Raw genomic sequence first — 18,438 nt, 5'->3', positions numbered from 1 at the left:
ACACCAAAAAAATAAATAACCCAGTCAATAAATAGGCCAGGGAACTCAACAGGCACTTCTCAAAAGATATACAATCAATCAACAAATACATGAAAATACATATTCAACATTTCTAGCAATTAGAGAAATGCAAATCAAAACTACTCTAAGATATCATCTCACTACAATCAGAATAGCAGCTATTATGAAGACAAACAACAATAAGTGTTGGCGAGGATGTGGGGAAAAGGCACACTCATACTTTGTTGGTGGGACTGCAAATTGGTGCAGCCAATATGGAAAGCAGTATGGAGATTCCTTGGAAAATTGGGAATGGAACCATCATTTGACCCAGCTATCCCTCTCCTCGGTCTCTACACAAAGGACTTAAAAACAAAGGGACACAGCCATATCAATGCTTAAAGCAGCACAATTCACAATAGCTAAACTGTGGAACCAACCTAGATGCCCTTCAGTAGATGAATGGATTAAAAAATGTGGATATATTCACAATGGAATATTACTCAACAATAAAAGAGAATAAAATCATGGCATTTGCAGGTAAATGCAATGGAGAAGATAATGCTAAGTGAAGTTAGCCAATCCCCCAAAAACAAATGCTGAATGTTTTCTCTGATTTAAGAATGCTGATTCATAGTGTGGTTGGTATGGGGGTAGGACATGGGTGGATTAGATGAACTCTAGATAGGACAAAGGAGAGGAAGGGGAAGGGAAGGGGCAGGAAGGTCAGTGAAATGAGATGGACATCAATACCCTAAGTATATTGTATGAAGACAAGAATCATGTGACTCTACTTTGTGTACAATAAGAGATATGAAAAATTGTGCCCTATATGTGTAATATGAATTATAATGCATTCTGCTGCCATATGTAACAAATTAAAATTTTAAAAAATATTAATTTGAAAAAAAAATCATGAGGGACTGGGGTTGTAGCTCAGTGATAGAGCGCTTGCCTAGCATGTGTGAAGCCCTGGGTTTGATCCTTTGAACCACATAAAAATAAATAAACAAAATAAAGGTACAAAAAAATCATAGGGCTGGGGCTGTAGCTCAGTGGCAGAGCACTTGCCTAGCATGTGTGAGGCACTGGGTTTGATCCTTTGCACCACATAAAAATGAAACAAATAAAATAAAGGCATGCTGTCCATCTACCAAAAAAATAAAAAAAAACCTTTTTAAATCATGAAAGTTTGTTTCATCCCTGATTATAATATTTACATCCCAGATTACATTGATTTAAGCTAAAAAGAAACTTTACCAATCAGTTAATTTTTAAATTACTTTTTATTGTGGAGACTTTTAAATATGCACAAAGATGGAGAGACCAGGCAATGAATCCCCATATTTATATCCCAGCTTTAGCAAGTATCAACTTGTGGCCAATTTTGTTTTGTTCATGCCCCCACTTCCTCACTTCTCCCTTGCATTGCTTTGAAACAAATCCCATACATCATGCAATTTCATCTGTAAAATAAATTCAGAATAAATTTATGGATAACTTTTATTAAACTATTTTTTTCATATATGTAACCAGAAGTTTTTAATATCTAAAAATGAACATATTGGCAAATTCCCTAAATAAATTTAAGAAAGGTAAGTCATAAGAATAACTATTTAGACGTCTGAATTTGCATCACCATCTTTGATACCCAGGCCACATCCATCCCTTCACCTCTCAACATACCCACTTATTTGTGTTTCTTCTGTTCTAATCATGTGAGATCCCTCTTGCATTTTAATCTGACCTTGCCACTACATAAATGGCTAGGTGCCCAAAAACAAATGATATACTTTTTTCCTGCTTTGGTTTCATCTACTATCAAATGGGTTGATTATCTCCTCTGGGAAAAATAATATGAAGATAGCTACAGTAGTTGTCATAAAAAATGTGCTGCTGCAAATAATTCACAGGAAAAAGATACTAAACATTTCATTTGAATGTTTTAATCTGAAAGAAGAAACTTAAGCTTTATTTATATTTATACACAGGTTGACACTGGAGCCTTCACATGTTCTGTATGCCATGTAATTTATCATCTTGAGATTTTTGTTCCTGAATTTTAGGATTCATATCTCTCATTTGTTCTGGGAAACTTGGGCCATGATTTCTTTGAATAATGAAAAATAATGTCTATATCATTCCCTTAAACTCTCATTTTGGAACTCTAACACAGACTAGTGCTGCTAACTCTGCCATGTATGTGTCTGAACTAGTCCTTAATATTTTCCAATTCTTCATCTTTCTATATTGCAAGAGTATCATATCTATATCAGGAGCATTTTCTCATATATATTTAATAGTATATATTAAGTCTACTTCCTCTTTTTACCTCATTCACTGAGATGTTTTCAAAATAGATTATCATGTTTTTATTTCTAGGTTCTATTTGTTTCTTTTCTAGATCTACTCAGGTCTTTTTTAAAGTACTCTTAATACTTTCAACATTCTCTTTATTCCTTTAATCATATTATGCTATTGTGTTTAGTAGAAAACATTCTAATTTTATAGTCTGTACACGATACTTCTACTACTTGAAGTCTTTATAGTGTCTATTTGTTTCATTCTTTATGTTTCCTCTCACTAGTGAGACCTTGCTTTTTCATGCATTGGTAGCTTTTTAGCTCATATTTGATCAAACTTGATCTCTGGGAAATTTTTCAGGCCCATACCAATGAATACTCCTCCAGATATGGTTCATCTGTGTTTCTGCCTTATTCCTTGGGATACTAGCAACATGACACCATTTTAAAATATATTGTAAGTTAGAGTTTTCCTAAACTGGGCCAATTTTAAAGGAGCGTGTTTTCTCACTATGTCTCTTTTTGCAAGACAGATTTTAATTTTTATTCTCTCTTCATTTAGGGTGTAGCCCTCTGGTGTCCTGATTTTACAAAGACAGGGTCTTTAATTCTTTCGTCCACCATGCATGGACTCAGATCACTCCTCTTCCACAACTGAGTGTTACAACTGAAACGCCAGGTCAATAGAACTAGGTAGAGTCCCCTGAGCAAAATGCACCTCAATGTCCCCTACCTCTTAGTATCCCTGATGTGCCCTCATTTGGGGCCCCCAGGGATATATCCCTTTTCTTGCCATGTCAACCACAGATTTTTAAGCTATATGATTAGTTCATAACCAAAAACCTTAAAGATTATTAAGTTAGTATATCCAACACCTGACCCTAGTTCCTGGTTAGAAAAAGAGAGGGGAAAATCACTCGAAAAGTGGTTCCATTGGCTCGAGAAGGAGCTCAGTGATAGAGCATTTGCCTAGCATGTGTGAGGCCCTGGATTCAATCCTTAAAAAGAAACAACAAAAAAAAGTAGTTTCCTTTCAAGTTTTCATCTAATTCTGCCTCTGAAGTAAATATGAAACTCCTCAAATTCCTCCTGAAATAGAGGCCTGGTGATTCTCAATGAAAAGTACAAGGTATGGGTGGGGAGTCCAGCAGATCTAGGAGGGCTCTTTTGATAGCACTTTGCCTCACATTTAAAACTATTGCTAAAGAGCACTATCAGCTGGCAGTGATCTGCAGGGTAAGAGCTGTGATGGGGAACCAGTGCTAGCACAGGCCATTCAGAACAGGGAAGGTGAGGGGCCTATAAGGGGAGCCCAGAGCAAATCCTTGTTTCAAAGTGGACGTGAGAATTTAGTTTTTTCAAGGTTTGGAAAAAAACACTGTAACCAGATAAAAAGAATCACATGATTTGATTTATACAAAGTATTGCATTTTGGAAGGAAACTCACATTTTCTTCCACCCTTCTCCCCTCCAAGGCACATAGACTCTTCTCACCTGATGCTATTTGTGCAGAAAGTATTCTTGAGGGGGTCATTGATGTAAATGGTGCGGACTTTTAACACTTCTGAACTTTGCAGAGATTGTCGGCAGCCCATCCTTTTCTCCACCTTCTGATTACCCAAGGAAAAATGAGTAGATCCTGCAGCAAGAAGAAACAGGGACATAATGCAGAAATGCCAAGGCAGATACACTCAGGCCTTCAGTTCTGTAATCTTTAAGCACAGGATCTATGAAAAAGTAATACAGCTCTTTGCCCAAAATATGAGAGACAAAGGACAAAGGAAATTGCTTTAACACTTCAAAACAAATTACAAAGCAGCTAAAAAATAATGGAAATAAGACATTTCCTTTAAAAGAAATTAAATATAGGCATTGTTGGCATTATTAAATGAGAGCTCAAAAAGACTCATTTTTTAAGTTGATAATAAAACTGGAGAAAGGCTTTTTAAATGATCTGAAAGAGCTATGAAAAGAAATGAACAATACAAATACTTCAAGTAAAGGAAAACCACATAAGATGCAACTCAAATAGTAGACAGATAAAAAGAGGAATGTGTTGCATAGACTATAGAAAACTAAGTAAGATGGTATGAAAAGAGCAAAGAAGATTGGAGAACAATTATAGGTGTAGGACAAAGGATATCCAATCGGTGCATGTTTGTTGTCCTTGAAGAAGAAACAAACAAAAAAATTCAAAGACATGGTAGAATAAATTTTTCATTAAAGGAAGACATTTTTATGAGAACAATGTAACTCAGGAAAATGGGATTCAAAGCAATCAATGCTAAGGCCCTTGTTAGTAAAGTTATTAACTTTTAATAATGAAAAAAATTCTTAATCAGGAAACCATTGAAGTTCTTACAGAAATTGGAGGGAGAGTGAATATAAAAGCCACACTGAGACTGTACCACAAACTTTCAAGCTACAGGTAAGAAATCAAATATCTTACCAAGAGATGAATGAAACGAGTCTGGTAGAAAACTGTGATTTTTTTTAAAATACAAAAACAAAACTTTAGATCATGAGTGAGCATTAAGACCAATCTTTCTATTGAAATGACTTTAAATGCTATGTTCTAAACACTTTTAAAATCCTTGAATAGTCAAGATAGTATCTACCATCAAGCCAAGATTTATTCAGAAGCAAAAATCTAGAGAAGCAGGATCATCCTAAGTGGCTGTCACACACCATATTTGAGTACCTGGATGGACTCACATCTGCAAGCTTGGGCAGGCTAGACCATGTGTCCATTGGCTCAGTTAAGGCACTCAGCAGTTCCCTGGACCTGCCACTGCTATCCTGAGTTCCATATCTGTTTAAATAGACAGTTTGTGAAGGATGGGCTCAGCTGCTGCCTCCACAGAACAGAAGAGCTTGGTCCCCCACCACCAGCCCTGGACAGCTCAGCTTCTTATATATGAAGCAGATCAGGAACAGCAAGGCACAGGCATATGCAAACATCAGTCCATACAACAGGTTGCTCCTCTCAGAGATGAGAGATGACTCCTGCCAGCAGAGGGCTCTGGGCAGCTCCTACAGACCCAGAGACAGCATGAGAGTTCCCTTTCAGACGCTTATGAGTCCCCAGGTCGGCAGAGAGGATGGTGGTGATTAGTCCCTTCAGCCCCCTGCCCAGGCACCTGCTAAACACCATGGCTACGGTGTCTTCTAGGCCCATCTTGCTGATGATGGAGTGGAGATCCTGGCCACACTGAACAAAATGGAGAGCTCTCCTGCTTTTTTGACATTAAGGTGATCTGCGCTGGTGATGTACGATGGAAGCCAAAAGAGGAAAGTGAAGCTCACCTGCTCGGCAAACAGCGCAGAGAGAACTCCTACACCAGGGATTCTCAAAGGCCCATGTGAAGCTGATGAGGGCCAGGAAGTTGCTGCTGTCACCAGGGAAAACCACCACATAACTTGGGCATATGGGACTCTTCCCCTAGGACAGTAGTAAGCACTGCATCTCTGGGGCCGGGAGCCTGTTCCTTTCACTGTGTAAGGTTGGCTTCTAGAGTCCACCTCTGTTTGTCAGATTCTCATAGCCTTTTGAAAGTGTGGACAGGGAGGAGGAGCATCTGATGTCTTTCAGATGTTGGATGAGAAATAGAAAGCACACTATTCCCATGGCTGCCATGATGGCCCCAGGCACCATGAAAGACAGGTCCCAGCACAGGAACACCCAGTAGCCAGCAGTCAAGGAGTCCAGAATATTGCCCGCCTAGGTGTGGGCATTCCATGAGCTCACCTTCCTTTTCCAGACCTGCTGCAGAGGCAGGTGAGGAGCCTGGTGGTCGGCACCAGTGGATGAATGATCTGAGTTACCACATAAAATCCACAACTATGGATATTGTAGAAATACCCCAATACAAACAGGGTGGTTAAGGGCCTGGCCAGCATCTCAAACATCAGATAATACCTAATCAACAGGCAGTTCCCCGATTATGCTGCTCAGGTACATCCCAACAACATCAGCACACAAGGTGGATTAATCCAAGGTGCCAGGCAACTGCTGAGAGTTCTTCTCCAATGGGGGCCAGCCATGGCGAAGGGAACTGCATGATGCTCTTGGTTGGGCCACTGAACCTGCCTCTTCCCTAGCAGCACCCTGAACTATGCTGACTCACTTCCAAGATGAGTGAAAACTTTCATACACTGGGGGTAAAAACAGTCAAAATGAAAATGAAGATTCTGTAGCCCAGATCCCTGGAGGAGACAATGAAGCGGATGCCAGGGAGGAGTTGAGCCATTTACTTGGAACTTCAGTCATAAAATAAGATGCTTCATCTTATTATGGATTATTGTTATTTTTTTTCTTCTGAAGGTTTATTTTGGATAAAATAGTTGAAGACAGATTACAATGATATATTGTACAAAAAGACTAGGAAATAATTTAAGAGAGAATTTTCAACATAGGGTTCTAACACACTCATAAGTGGATATGCCTCCTATCCTGCAGGGGAGGGCTGGTAGCCTCTGTCTACGCCCAACAAGTAGAGTGCTTCTTCACAAAAAGGGCTCTTCAGGTGTGATGATCCAAAGCTCCCTCTTGCAAAAGTGTTTTCTCCCATCAAAACAACCAAGTAACACCAATACTTCTACTTCTGCAAATCTTCCCTAGCAGTTTGTTGAAAGTCTATTATCTATTAAGTCAGCTACAAGGGATGGCTTTATCAAGTTTTTACTTTATTAGGCCATACTTTGTTTCTTTGTGATTTTGTTGTTGAAAACTTGACATCTGAAGCTTATATGGTGACTCTGAAGCAAACACTCCGTTAAATGCAGAAATACCATCTACTCAAAATTATAGTATCATGAAGTGATCAAAATTTCCCACACCTATATATGGTTATCCAGTTTTCAGGAAAGAAAGAAAGAACTTTAGTGACTTCCACTGTCTTTTCAGTTACTAGATCATGATTCCAATTTCATGAAACCAAACCAAGAATCAAACAGTAACACTCTAGGCAACCATGTCAACTGAAAAGGATGCTATCTCCTGTCCTTTTTACCAGCTTTCCTCTTTCCAGAGAGTAAGTGCTTGGGCTTCATATCAAACACATGTCTATCTGCCTCCCCTTTCTTCCCCAAGTGATTCATCTTCTTCTGAGCATTCTTCATCATAGTCTTGGTTTTCTCCACCATCTTGACATCCCGAAGACCAGAAACATCACGTGGAGGTCGAGACTGGGCTACAGAAGAGGGAGGAACAGATTCTTCCCGCTTTCTCTTCCTAGTGACACTCCGAGATTTTCTTGCCTGGACTGCACAGTGGGCATTGTCTTTATGATCCAGGTCAACACCAAGACTACGCATCTCATTTTCCAAAACTGTCCGCTGAAGCTTCTTAGCAGTTGGAGGCATCCTGGGTCCCTGTGTATCCTTTTCCTTTGATTGTAGGATTTTCAGCTTCTTTTTTTTCTCTAATTTGTTTTGCTAGCTGTCTGATTTCCATCATTTCCTCAACTTCACTTTCAGATTCACTATCATACTCCCCCCGCAGCTGTTCTTAGCTCTTCTTCTTTTTCTAACTCTTCCAATTTCATCATGATGGCAGGATCAATATAATCAGCTACATTATGGCCTTCCCAGATCTCTGGTATCTTATCATATTTTTCAAATGAATTCATTAAATCCCAGTATTTTTGAAGATCCAAAATATAATCATCTCCCATTTCCAGCTCAAGATCCCGTTCCCTTTTCTTCTTGGGCTCCCCAAATTCCATTCTCCTCTTGCGTGCCACTACTCCTTCTGGGATGAAAGGGGGCCTCTCTTTATCATCTCTCTTGTCAGGCACAGCTAAATGCAACCTGTTCAGCACATCATTCACTTTGTTTCCTTTCATTTTTGTTTCCACTCGGTGTGCCAAAAGCCTGTCACAAGCCTCTGTTTTAACTTTAATAACACCTTCCTCAGTCAGGGTACTGGTCTCTATTACAGGGAATCCTTCCGCTTGCAAGTCTACAAATATTTTCTGATCATCTTCAGAAAGTTCAGCTATTCGTTTCACATCACATTTGTTTGCTACAATTATGAGAGGCTTATTGATAAAGAGAGGTCTGATATTCTGGGAAAGTTCTAATTGCTCTTTCAGCCCGTGTCCACACTGTTCAGACAAGTCCATCACATACAGAACCGCAGCTCGAAGGTGCGCCAGGGCCGTGATAGCCTGCATTTCGATGGTGTTCTGATCCTCCAAAGGATGATCCAAAATCCCTGGAGTATCTACAACCTGCCAACGCAGATACTTATAATCCATGTGCCCAACAAACAGAGACTTGGTGGTAAATGCATCGGGCTGAACATCCACATCTGCTCTCGTCACCTTATTAATGAAGCTGGATTTCCCAACATTTGGGTACCCACACAAAAGCAGAGTCCTTGCATTTGGGTCAATGGTCGGCGAGCGGGATAAATGCTGACGCACTTGTTCCAGATATTCCAAACTGTGCCTCTGCCGCTGGATAACTGTGCACATTCGCCCCAGGGCAGCTCGCTTCAGCTGCTGACAGCGGTAGAGAGAATCGCCGGACTTCATAAGCCGCACATGATCTTTAGCAACATTGTCCACTGAATTTTTGGCAATATTAATCTGAACTAGAGCCAACTTGTAATGATCCTGGTCATACAGAATATTCATCAAATCAGCAGAAAATGGATGGATATCATCCAATTTGGGAAAATCTGTCACAATCTGTGAGAGTCTGTCATGGTAATTCTGCTGAGTAAATTTGACTTTTCTCATATAAGAATGTCTAATGCGATGAATTTGGTAATGTTTATGAATCACTGTTGGAGTCTTTCGTTGAGTCTTCGATGATGTCAGGTCGATAAAGTCCTTGGCGGACGGCACCACCGTGATCTTCTCGAAGTCGTAGTGCGCCATGCTGGCAGTGGGTTGCACGAGGAGGATTATTGTTACTTTTATCATCTTATTGTGGTCGTGGATCCTGGCTCAGGCCCTGTCTCCACCGACACCACCTGGAAGCCACGGGGCCAGTAGGCCTCTTGGTCAGGTCCCCATCTGTTCTGGCACAGGGCCTGGACCTCACTGGGGAGGCTCACGCACCACTCACACTCCGCAGGCAGCACCTCCAAGCTCAGAGGTTCCACAACCCTTTCATTTTTCTGGTGTTCAGAGTGCTGGGGCCCAAAAGCATCCCTCTTCCCCACAAGGGCACAGAGTTTTGAGATGATGAAAACGTTCTTGCAGTAGACAGTGATGACAGTTACATCAGTGAATGGGCTTAATGTCAATGAACTGTAGACTTGAAAATGTAAAATGGAATTTTTTATATATTTTACCACAATAAAAAATATTATGAGATATTAAACAGTGCTTAGGGAGAGAAAAATAAACCAAGGGAAAGCAAGAAATATGCAGTATATATACCTAGATCGGGTAAGCCATGAGTGGCATTTTAAAATAATAGGAAAAGAATGTGTCATTCTGCCAATGATGCTGGAATAATGAGTTAGCACTACGGAAAAATTTGGAAAACACTACTCACAAAAATACGTTCCAAATAGGTCAAAGTTCTGAAGACAAAAAGCAAGACCTTAAATATTTAAAACAAAATAGTGAAATCTGTATGTCAAAATATAGGAAATATTTTTTCAAGAAGGTTCAAAAACTACAAACCATAAAATAAAACATCAATCTGACTTCATTAAAATGAAGAAACTTCTGTGCACTAAAATAGTAAAATAAACTTTTAAAGCAAGTCATGTACTTCTAGAATATATTTTTAGTGCAGAATACTGATAATGGTTATCCACTAAAAAAAAAAAAATTTAAACATCAGCAAAAGATATGAATAGGCAATTGATTTAGAACAGAAAAAGAGAAGTGGTCCATAATTATATGTAAATATGTTCAAATTCAGTCAGGCTGAAGCTAAAAATTAAAGAACATGACAAAGTCAAAGATTGGCAAGGACTTGGGGAAGTAGAAACAGACATAGTACAAGCAGGAGTAAAAATTGACAGGCATTTTAGAGAGAGCAAATTTGGATAGCACATGCCCTACAATTCAGTACTTCCACTTGAAGTTATAAATTTCAAAAATTCCTAGACTGTTCAAGCAGATATAAACAAAGGTGTTTTACATCTTTGCAACAACTTTAGCTGTTGTTACAAATACCCATCAACAGAAGAGTAGTTAAATAAAACCCACATTCTTCATAAGCTGATATGTTGCTACAAGACAGTGACTCATCATCAATAAATAGATGATGAAAATGATGTAGATGATAGATCTCAAAAACTTAAGTGCTGTGAAAGATGTGTCCTCTATTAAGTCACTTTTAAAAGCATGTCTACAGTATTCTGTCTCATTTGTGGATTTATAGATGTAGTTTTAAATCTAAAACCAAACACAACACATTCATAATCGAAGTTGCAGGAGTCAAGGACAGGAGGAATGAGCCTGGAGATAATGGTTAAAAGGTGATTTTTTGCTCTCCTTCAATGACTTGTTTCTTTAAAAGAAAAAAAAAGGTTAGAGAAAATCCTGACAGCAAAATATTAAAGATTATTTGCTCTGAATGGTAAAAATATGAGTGTTTGCTGAATTTTACGTACTTCACCGCCCCCAACCCACACACAATCAAATAGATTGTATTGCCACCATCAGTTACAGTTCAGACTACTTGAATAGTTTTTAAGCAGTGGGTAAAGATGATTTGTAATCTCAATTTGTTATTTCTATGGCCATTTAGGATATGGCACAATGATTACACCTTGGGAATGCCTGTCTCAACAGGGTTTTGAGGGCAAGAACCTGGAATGAAAGAAGAGGAGTCAGATTGCTGGAGTGAACCTGGGTCGGTTGAGAAGTTCAGTTATAGTAACTGTTGCAGAGCAGCTGCCAATTTAAACAAACTACTCACCAGGCTCAGTCTGGAAAGACCACTTTTGACTAGAAATGTGATCTTTTAGGGTGAATATCCTGAATGCTACCACACAGCAGATTATTGTAGCCCCTGGTGTTCTCCTGGAGTGAGAGAAAACCTTGCCAGCTTGCCTCTGGAAGTTCTGACAGTTGGGGGCTCTGCACCTCCCCCTCCAGCCTGCACTTCTGAGCTAGGATTACCAGGCTTCCAACACTTAAGCTCTCACAGGCTATGTTACCAGTGCCCTTGGGGTACCTCTATTCTTTCCACTCAGCATAGAAGGATAAAAGAGGCCTGCCATACTTTCTTCCAAGTGGTAAAAAGAAAGTATACAATGTAGTTTACCCAAGAGCATATGCATATGTTTATTAGCTTGATTTAGCCATTCTACAATATATGCATATTTCAAAATAGCATGTTGTGTACAATGAATATGGACAATTTTTATCAGTTTAAAAAGATGGGAAAAAATACAATCAGCTTTGTGTTTAAAAAAAGGGGGGAGGGGAGAATTCCTCACTTGAAACAACCTCATAAACAACGTAAATTTAATAATTGACAATTTTGCAACTGCAAATTGTTGTCTAAGTCATTGGTTGCAAATTTTATGTTCTCAGGAATCTTTCATTCTCTTAAAAAGTATTGAAGAGCTTTTGTTTTATATGGGCTATATCTATTTATATTTACCTTGTTAGAAATTATAACTGATGGGGGGAAATTAATATTTTTATTAATCTATTTTTAAAATAATAAAGCCATTATGTTAACATAAATGCTTTTTTGAAAAATTGCTGTATTTTTCCAAAATAAATAATTATGTGAATAAATGACATTGTTTTGGGGTTTTGCATATCTCTTTTTTTCTTTTTATTGGTTCTTTTTAGTTATATGAGCTACTACAATCCATTTTGGTATAATTATACAAGTGTGGAATATGTCTTATCTAATTAGAATTCCATTCTGTGGATGTACACAATAGTGGGATTCACTGTGGTGTATTCATATATGCACATAGGAAAATTATGTCAGATTTATTCCACTGTATTTTCCCTTTCCTATACCCCCATTCTTCCCTTCATTCCCCTTTGGTGAGTTTCTATCCCCCCGCATTGTGGATTAGCTTCCACATATCAGAAAAAAAAATTCACTCTTTGGTGTTGGGGGACTGACTTATTTCATTTAGCATGATAGTCTCCAGATCCATCCGTTTACTGGCAAATTTTATAAATTCATTCTTATTAATGGCTGAGTAATACTCCATTATATATATATAAATCACATTTCCTTTATCCATTATCTGGTGAAGGACACCTAGGTTGGCTACATGGTTTAGCTATTGTGAATTGAGCTGCTATAAACATTGATGTTGCTACATCACTGTACTATGCTGATTTTAAATCCTTTGGATAAATGCCAAGAGGTAGGTAGCTGGGTCAAATGGTGTTTCAATTCCAAGTTTTCTGAGAAATCTCCATACTTCTATTCAGAATGGTTGTACCAATTTTCAGTCTCACCAGCAATGTATGAGTGTACCTTTTCCCCCACATCTTCACCAGCATATATTGTTACTGGTATTCTTGATAATTGCATTTCTGACTAGACTGGGTGAAATTTCAGTGTAGTTTATTTTTATTTTTTTTTTAGTTGTAGTTGTACACAATACCTTTGTTTTATTTATTCATTTTTATGTGGTGCTAAGTATCGAACCCAGGCCTTCACATATGCTAGGTGAGCACTCTAATGCTGAGCCACAACCTCAGCCCCTCAGTGTAGTTTTAATTTGCATTTCTCTAATTGCTAGAGATGGTGAACATTTTTTCATATATTTGTCAACAATTCATATTTCTTCTATTGAGAAGTGTCTTTTCAGTTTCTTTGCCCTAATTATTGATTTTTTTTTGATGTTAAGTTTTTTGAGTTCTTTATATATCCTGGGAATAAATACCCTATCTGAGGTGCAGGAGGAGAAGATTTTCTCCCACTCTGTAGGCTCTCTTTTTGGTTTTTTCCTTTTAGTTTGATGCCATCCCATTTATTAATTATTGATTTTACTCCTTCTGCTTTGGGAGTCTTGTTAAGAAAGTCAGTTCCTAAGCTGAAATGATGGTGATTTGGGCCAACATTTTCTTCAAGTATGTGCAGTGTTTATGGTCTAAATCTAAGTCTTTGATCTACTTTGAGTTGATATTTATGCAAGGTGAGAGAGAGGGGTTAAATTTCATTCTAATACATATGAATTTCTAGTTTTCCCAGAACCATTTGTTGAAAGCACTATCTTCTCTCCAATGTATGTTTTTGGCACCTTTGTCTAGTATAAGGTAACTATATTTTTGTGGGTTTATTTCTGTGTCTTCTATTCTGTTCCATTGGTCTTCTTGCTTGTTTTGATGCCAGTACCATGATGTGTTTGTTACTATAGCTCTGTAGTATAATTTAAGATCTGGTATTGTGATGCCTCCTGCTTTACTATCCATGCTAAGTACCTTTTTTTTTTTTTTGGTCACTTTTTAGAATTGTTTCTTTTGGTTTAATTTCATTGATTCTAGCTCTGATTTTAATTATTTCCTGTCTTCTACTGCTTTGGCACTGGTCTTCTTTTTCTAGGGCTTTGAGATGTAATGTTAGGTCATTTATTCATTGACTTTCTATTCTTTTAATGAATGAGGTCAATGCAGTGAATTTTCCTCTTAGTACTGCCTTCAGAGTGTCCCAGAGATTTTGATATGTTGTATCACTATTCTCATTTACCTCAAAGTATTTTTTTTATTTTATCTCTGATTTCTTCTACTATACATTCATAATTCAAGAGCCTATTATTTAGTCCCCAGGTGTTAAAGTAGCTTCTACTTTTAATTCTATCATTGATTTCTAATTTCATTCCATTATGATCTGATAAAATGCAGGATATTATCTCTATTTTTTTTTTGTATTCGCTAAGGGTTGGTTTGTGACATAAGATATGGTCTCTTTTAGAGAAGGATCCATGTGCTGCTGAGAAGAAAGCAAATTCTCTCATTGATGGATGAAATAGTCTATATATGTCCACCAAGACTAAATTATTGATTGTATTATTTAGTTCTGTAGTTTCTTTGTTCAGTTTTTGTTTGGAGAATCTAGGCAGTAGTGAGAGAGATGTGTTAAAGTCTCCCAGTATTATTGTGTTGTTGTATATTTGATTCTTGAAATTGAGAAGGGTTTGTTTGATGTACATAGATACTCCATTGTTTGGTGCATAAATACTTATGATTGTTATGTCTTATTGATATATGATTCCCTTAAGTAGTACAAAATGCACTTCTCTATCCCTTTTAACTTTGGCTTGAAATTCACTTTATCTGATATGAGGATAGAAACCCCTGCTTGTTTATGTGATCCACATGAGTGATTTTTTTTTCCCATTCTTTCATCTTCAGTCTGGGAAGTCTTTGTCTATGAGATGAGTCTCTTGGAGACAGCATTTTGTTGGGTCTTGTTTTTTAATCCAATCTGCCAGTCTATGTCCTTTGACTGATGAGTTTAGGCCATTAATGTTCAAGGTTATGATTGAGATATGATTTGTATTCCTGGTCATTATGGTTTATTTCTAACTTTTAATTTGAATTACTTTCTCCTTTGATTGACAATTCCTTTAGTGTAGCTCCTCCCTTCACTGGTTTTCACTTTTTTGTTTTTCATTTACTCCTCATGGAATGTTTTGTTGAGAATGTTCTGTGGTGTAGGCTTTCTAGTTGCAAATTCTTTAAACTTTCATTTATCATGGAAAGTTTTATTTCGTCTTCAAATCTGAAGCTTAATTTCGCTAGATACAGGATTCTTGGTTGGCATCCATTTTTTTTTTCAGAGCGTGGTATATGTTATTCCATGATCTCCAAGCTTTGAGGGTCTAGGTTGAAAAATCAGCTGAGATTTTAAATGGTTTCCCCTATATGTATTCTGATATATTTTTTCTGGCAGCCTTTAAATTTTTTACCTTAATCTGTATGCTAGGCATTTTCATTATAATGTGACTTGTTGTGGGTCTATTGTAATTTTGCACATTTAGGGTCCTATAAGCCTCTTGTATTTGATTTTCCACTTCATTTTTTAGCTTTGGAAAATTTTCTAATATTATTTCATTGAAAAGATTGTGTGTTCCATTGGTTTGTATCTCTACACCTTCATTTATCCAAATATATCTTAAATTTGGTCTTTTCACATTATTCCATAACTCCTAGAAATTCTGTTCATGGTTTCTTAACATCTTCTCTCTGTAGTCAACTCTATTTTTAAGATTATATATTTTGTTTTCATTGCCTGAGGTTCTGTCTTTCAAGTGGTCTAGTCTTTTGGTGATGTTTTCTATTGAATTTTTAATTTGGTTTATTGTTTCTTTCATTTCAAGGATTTCTGTTTGATTTTTTTTTCAGAATCACTGCCTCTTTATTGAAGTGATCTTTCACTTCTATATTTTCTTTCTGATTTCATTACTTATACTTTCCTTTACTTATCAGTTTAACTATGTTCATTTGAAAATCCTTCTCTGACATTTCTTCCATTGTGGTGTCTATGGATTCTATTATTGGAGTATCTTGGTTTTCTTGGGGTGATTTGTTCCCTTGATTTTTCATGGTGTTTGTGTACTTACCCATCTAACTGTATGGATCTGAGGCAGTAGAGTTTCTACCCTGTGGACTTACAGTGTCCCTGAAGGTTACCAGTACCTCACTGTTTAGGGGGAGACAAATATGTACAACAATCAATGCAAGCAATATATAGTATTAAATCAAATAGTTCCTACTATGACATCTATGATTTTAATTATCATAATAAACAGAAATGATATGATCAGTTATGCCTATAATAAAAACAAAGTTTGCAAAAGGGTTTACAATTTCAAATGTTGGACAGCAAGAGAACAGAAGTGATATAGGATGTGATGATTATGAAGGAAGAGGAGAGAATACAGAATAAAAGATTAAAGGAAGAATGAAAGAGAAAATAATTGAGACTGGCTGTTAGTGGAAGAAAAGAGAGAATCAAGGAAAACAGGTGGGAGAAGAAATATATACATCTAAAGTAAAAATTTAAAAAAATTAAAAATAAAATAAAAGAATACAAAACAAAAGTAAAATATACTAATCAAACATCCAAGATCCCAAAAAAACTAATTCCTGAAAAATAACTGGCTTCAAAATGCTAGAAATGAGGGAAAAAATCAAACATGAAAATGTTTAAGTGTCCATGTACCATCAGGGTAACAATTAAACAAAGAAAAAAAAATTTAAAAAGAAAAGAACAGGGGGCTGGGCTTGTGGCTCAGCAGTAGAGTGCTCACCTAGCACATGTGCAACCTTGGGTTCAATCCTCAGCACCACATATAAATAAATAAAAATAAACATTTTTTTAAAAAAAAGAATTATCTGTGTTAAAAAAAAAACAGGAAAAAAATCTTGATGTAAAGTTAAAGAATTCTTTCCATTGGAGTTTAAAGTATTCTCAACTTCTTTTTTTAAAATAGTTTTTAGTCATTGATGGACCTTTATTTATTTATATGTGGTGCTGAGAATTGAACCCAGGGCCTCACACATGTCAGGCAAGCACTCTACCTCTGAGTCACCACCCCAGCACCATTTCTCAACTACATAGCAGTTGGAACATTGGTACTCCACCCTCTGGATTGCTGGAGTAAGAAAGGTAATCCCATAGGTGGAAATCCTGGAGGCAGAGTTTAGGCTTAGGTTGGCTTCAGGCTATATTTTGAATGCCAATTGGTCTGGAGATTTTAAATCAGTGCACCCCCAGCACCCAGTACCTGCTGATCCACACTGGATCTCCCCTGGGTTCCACTCGTGTGGTGGGGAACGCAATTCTTAGTCCCCTCCATCACCTATGGACCCCACATTTACTGATCTTGGGTTCAGTCTCCAAACAATCTGTCCTACCCCCGCCCTTCCTAGTTGCCAGCCAGATGCATCTCTCCCAGCAGGTCCTGCAAGCAGTCAGTTTGGAGGGGGAGTGTAGAGCCAGATGGGTTTCTGCCACTGGTTGTCCCCTGTGTAAACCACTCTCTATGTTTGATTTTCTCCTGATCACTTAAGCACACTCTATGTTGTACAGTGTATGTCTACTGGGCCAGTATTTTGGACCAAACTCAGGTTTGCCAGAAATCATCTGCCAGCCCCCACACTGTGGCTGCAAAATGTTTCCTTCCTTTGTCCTCTGCATGCCACTTGGAGATATGGCAACTTCTTTCCCCACACATGGATATTGTGCAGCATGTCTTTCAGGTTTGGGGGGCAATATCCTTGGTCTCTAAATGCTCCATACACAGACAGACCTCAGGCCTCCCAAAACTGTGGGTCTCCTTTATTCCTTTATCCCTCTACTATACTTACAGAGGTACTGCTCTGGCTGGTATTTCCAACCCAGCCAAGGCAATGGCTGTGCCCCTGGGGATTTTTTCCTTATTTTATCATCCAAACTCCTTGGTCCACAGTCTGCTTTGAATGTCCAGTTTTAAATTCCAGTAAAGCCCTCCCTCCCTTTTTTAATTTTTTTGTTCACCCACCTTGCAGAGAAGCTGCCTGTCTGCTTTCTTGGTTTCATGCCACAGAGCAGCCAGGAACGTGACACATCCTCTATTCTACCACCTTGGATCTCTCTCCACATTTCTTGAAAATACTGTTCATGGTCTCTTAACATCTTTTCTCCATGATTAAGTTTATTTTCAAGATTAGATATTTTATCTTCATTGCCTGAATCTCTGTCTTCAAAGTGGTATCGTCTATTGATGATGCTTTCTATTGAATTTTTAATTTGATTTATTGATTTCTTCATGTTGAGGATTTCCAATTGATTCTTCTTCAGGATCTCTATCTCCTTATTGAAGTAATCTTTCAATTCTTGTATTTTCTAATTTCACTCCTTACAAATCATCTTATACATCATAGATCAGTTTAACTATGAACTTTGTAAATTCCTTCTCTGACATTTCCTCCACTGTGGTGTCGAAGGAGTCTGTTGTTGAAGCATTCTGGGTTACTTGGGATGGTTTTTTATCTTAATTTTTCATATTATTTGTGTCTAACCAAATGGTGGTTAGTAAAATAGGTGGGTAGTAAAGGGTTTGCAATTTCAAAAAAAATTCTATCCAAATGGATCTGAAACAGCAGAGTTTCTACCTTACAAACTTATAGTGCCCCTGTAAGTTTCCAGTACCTCACTGATTTGGGGGAGCCCAATAATAACAACAATCTTTGAA

The 18,438-nt window shown here is 37.7% G+C and overlaps 2 protein-coding genes across 2 annotated transcripts in view; both read right to left on the bottom strand.

Moving 5' to 3' along the window:
- Positions 1 to 3,826: 3,826 nt before the first annotated feature.
- RNF6 (ring finger protein 6) overlaps positions 3,827 to 18,438 on the bottom strand; it is a 47,069-nt gene continuing 32,457 nt past the window's right edge. The window contains exon 6 of the mRNA XM_081295353.1: positions 3,827 to 3,942. Coding sequence (XP_081151479.1) covers positions 3,859 to 3,942 — 84 coding nt within the window. The 3' untranslated portion in view covers positions 3,827 to 3,858. The remainder of the gene's footprint in view (positions 3,943 to 18,438) is intronic.
- LOC308653589 (GTP-binding protein 4-like) lies at positions 6,737 to 9,190 on the bottom strand (the record flags this gene model as incomplete). The annotated part of the gene is given in 3 exon segments (XM_081302211.1): positions 6,737 to 7,721; positions 7,723 to 7,800; positions 7,802 to 9,190. Coding segments are annotated over 3 exon segments (1,893 nt in total). The 3' UTR covers positions 6,737 to 7,295.

The sequence above is a fragment of the Spermophilus citellus genome, assembly GCF_964194105.1.
Source record: "Spermophilus citellus genome assembly, chromosome: 1".
Classification (NCBI taxonomy): Eukaryota; Metazoa; Chordata; class Mammalia; order Rodentia; family Sciuridae; genus Spermophilus; species Spermophilus citellus.
The sequence above is the reverse complement of the archived record's forward strand: the minus strand, read 5'-3'. Positions and strand labels throughout refer to the sequence as shown.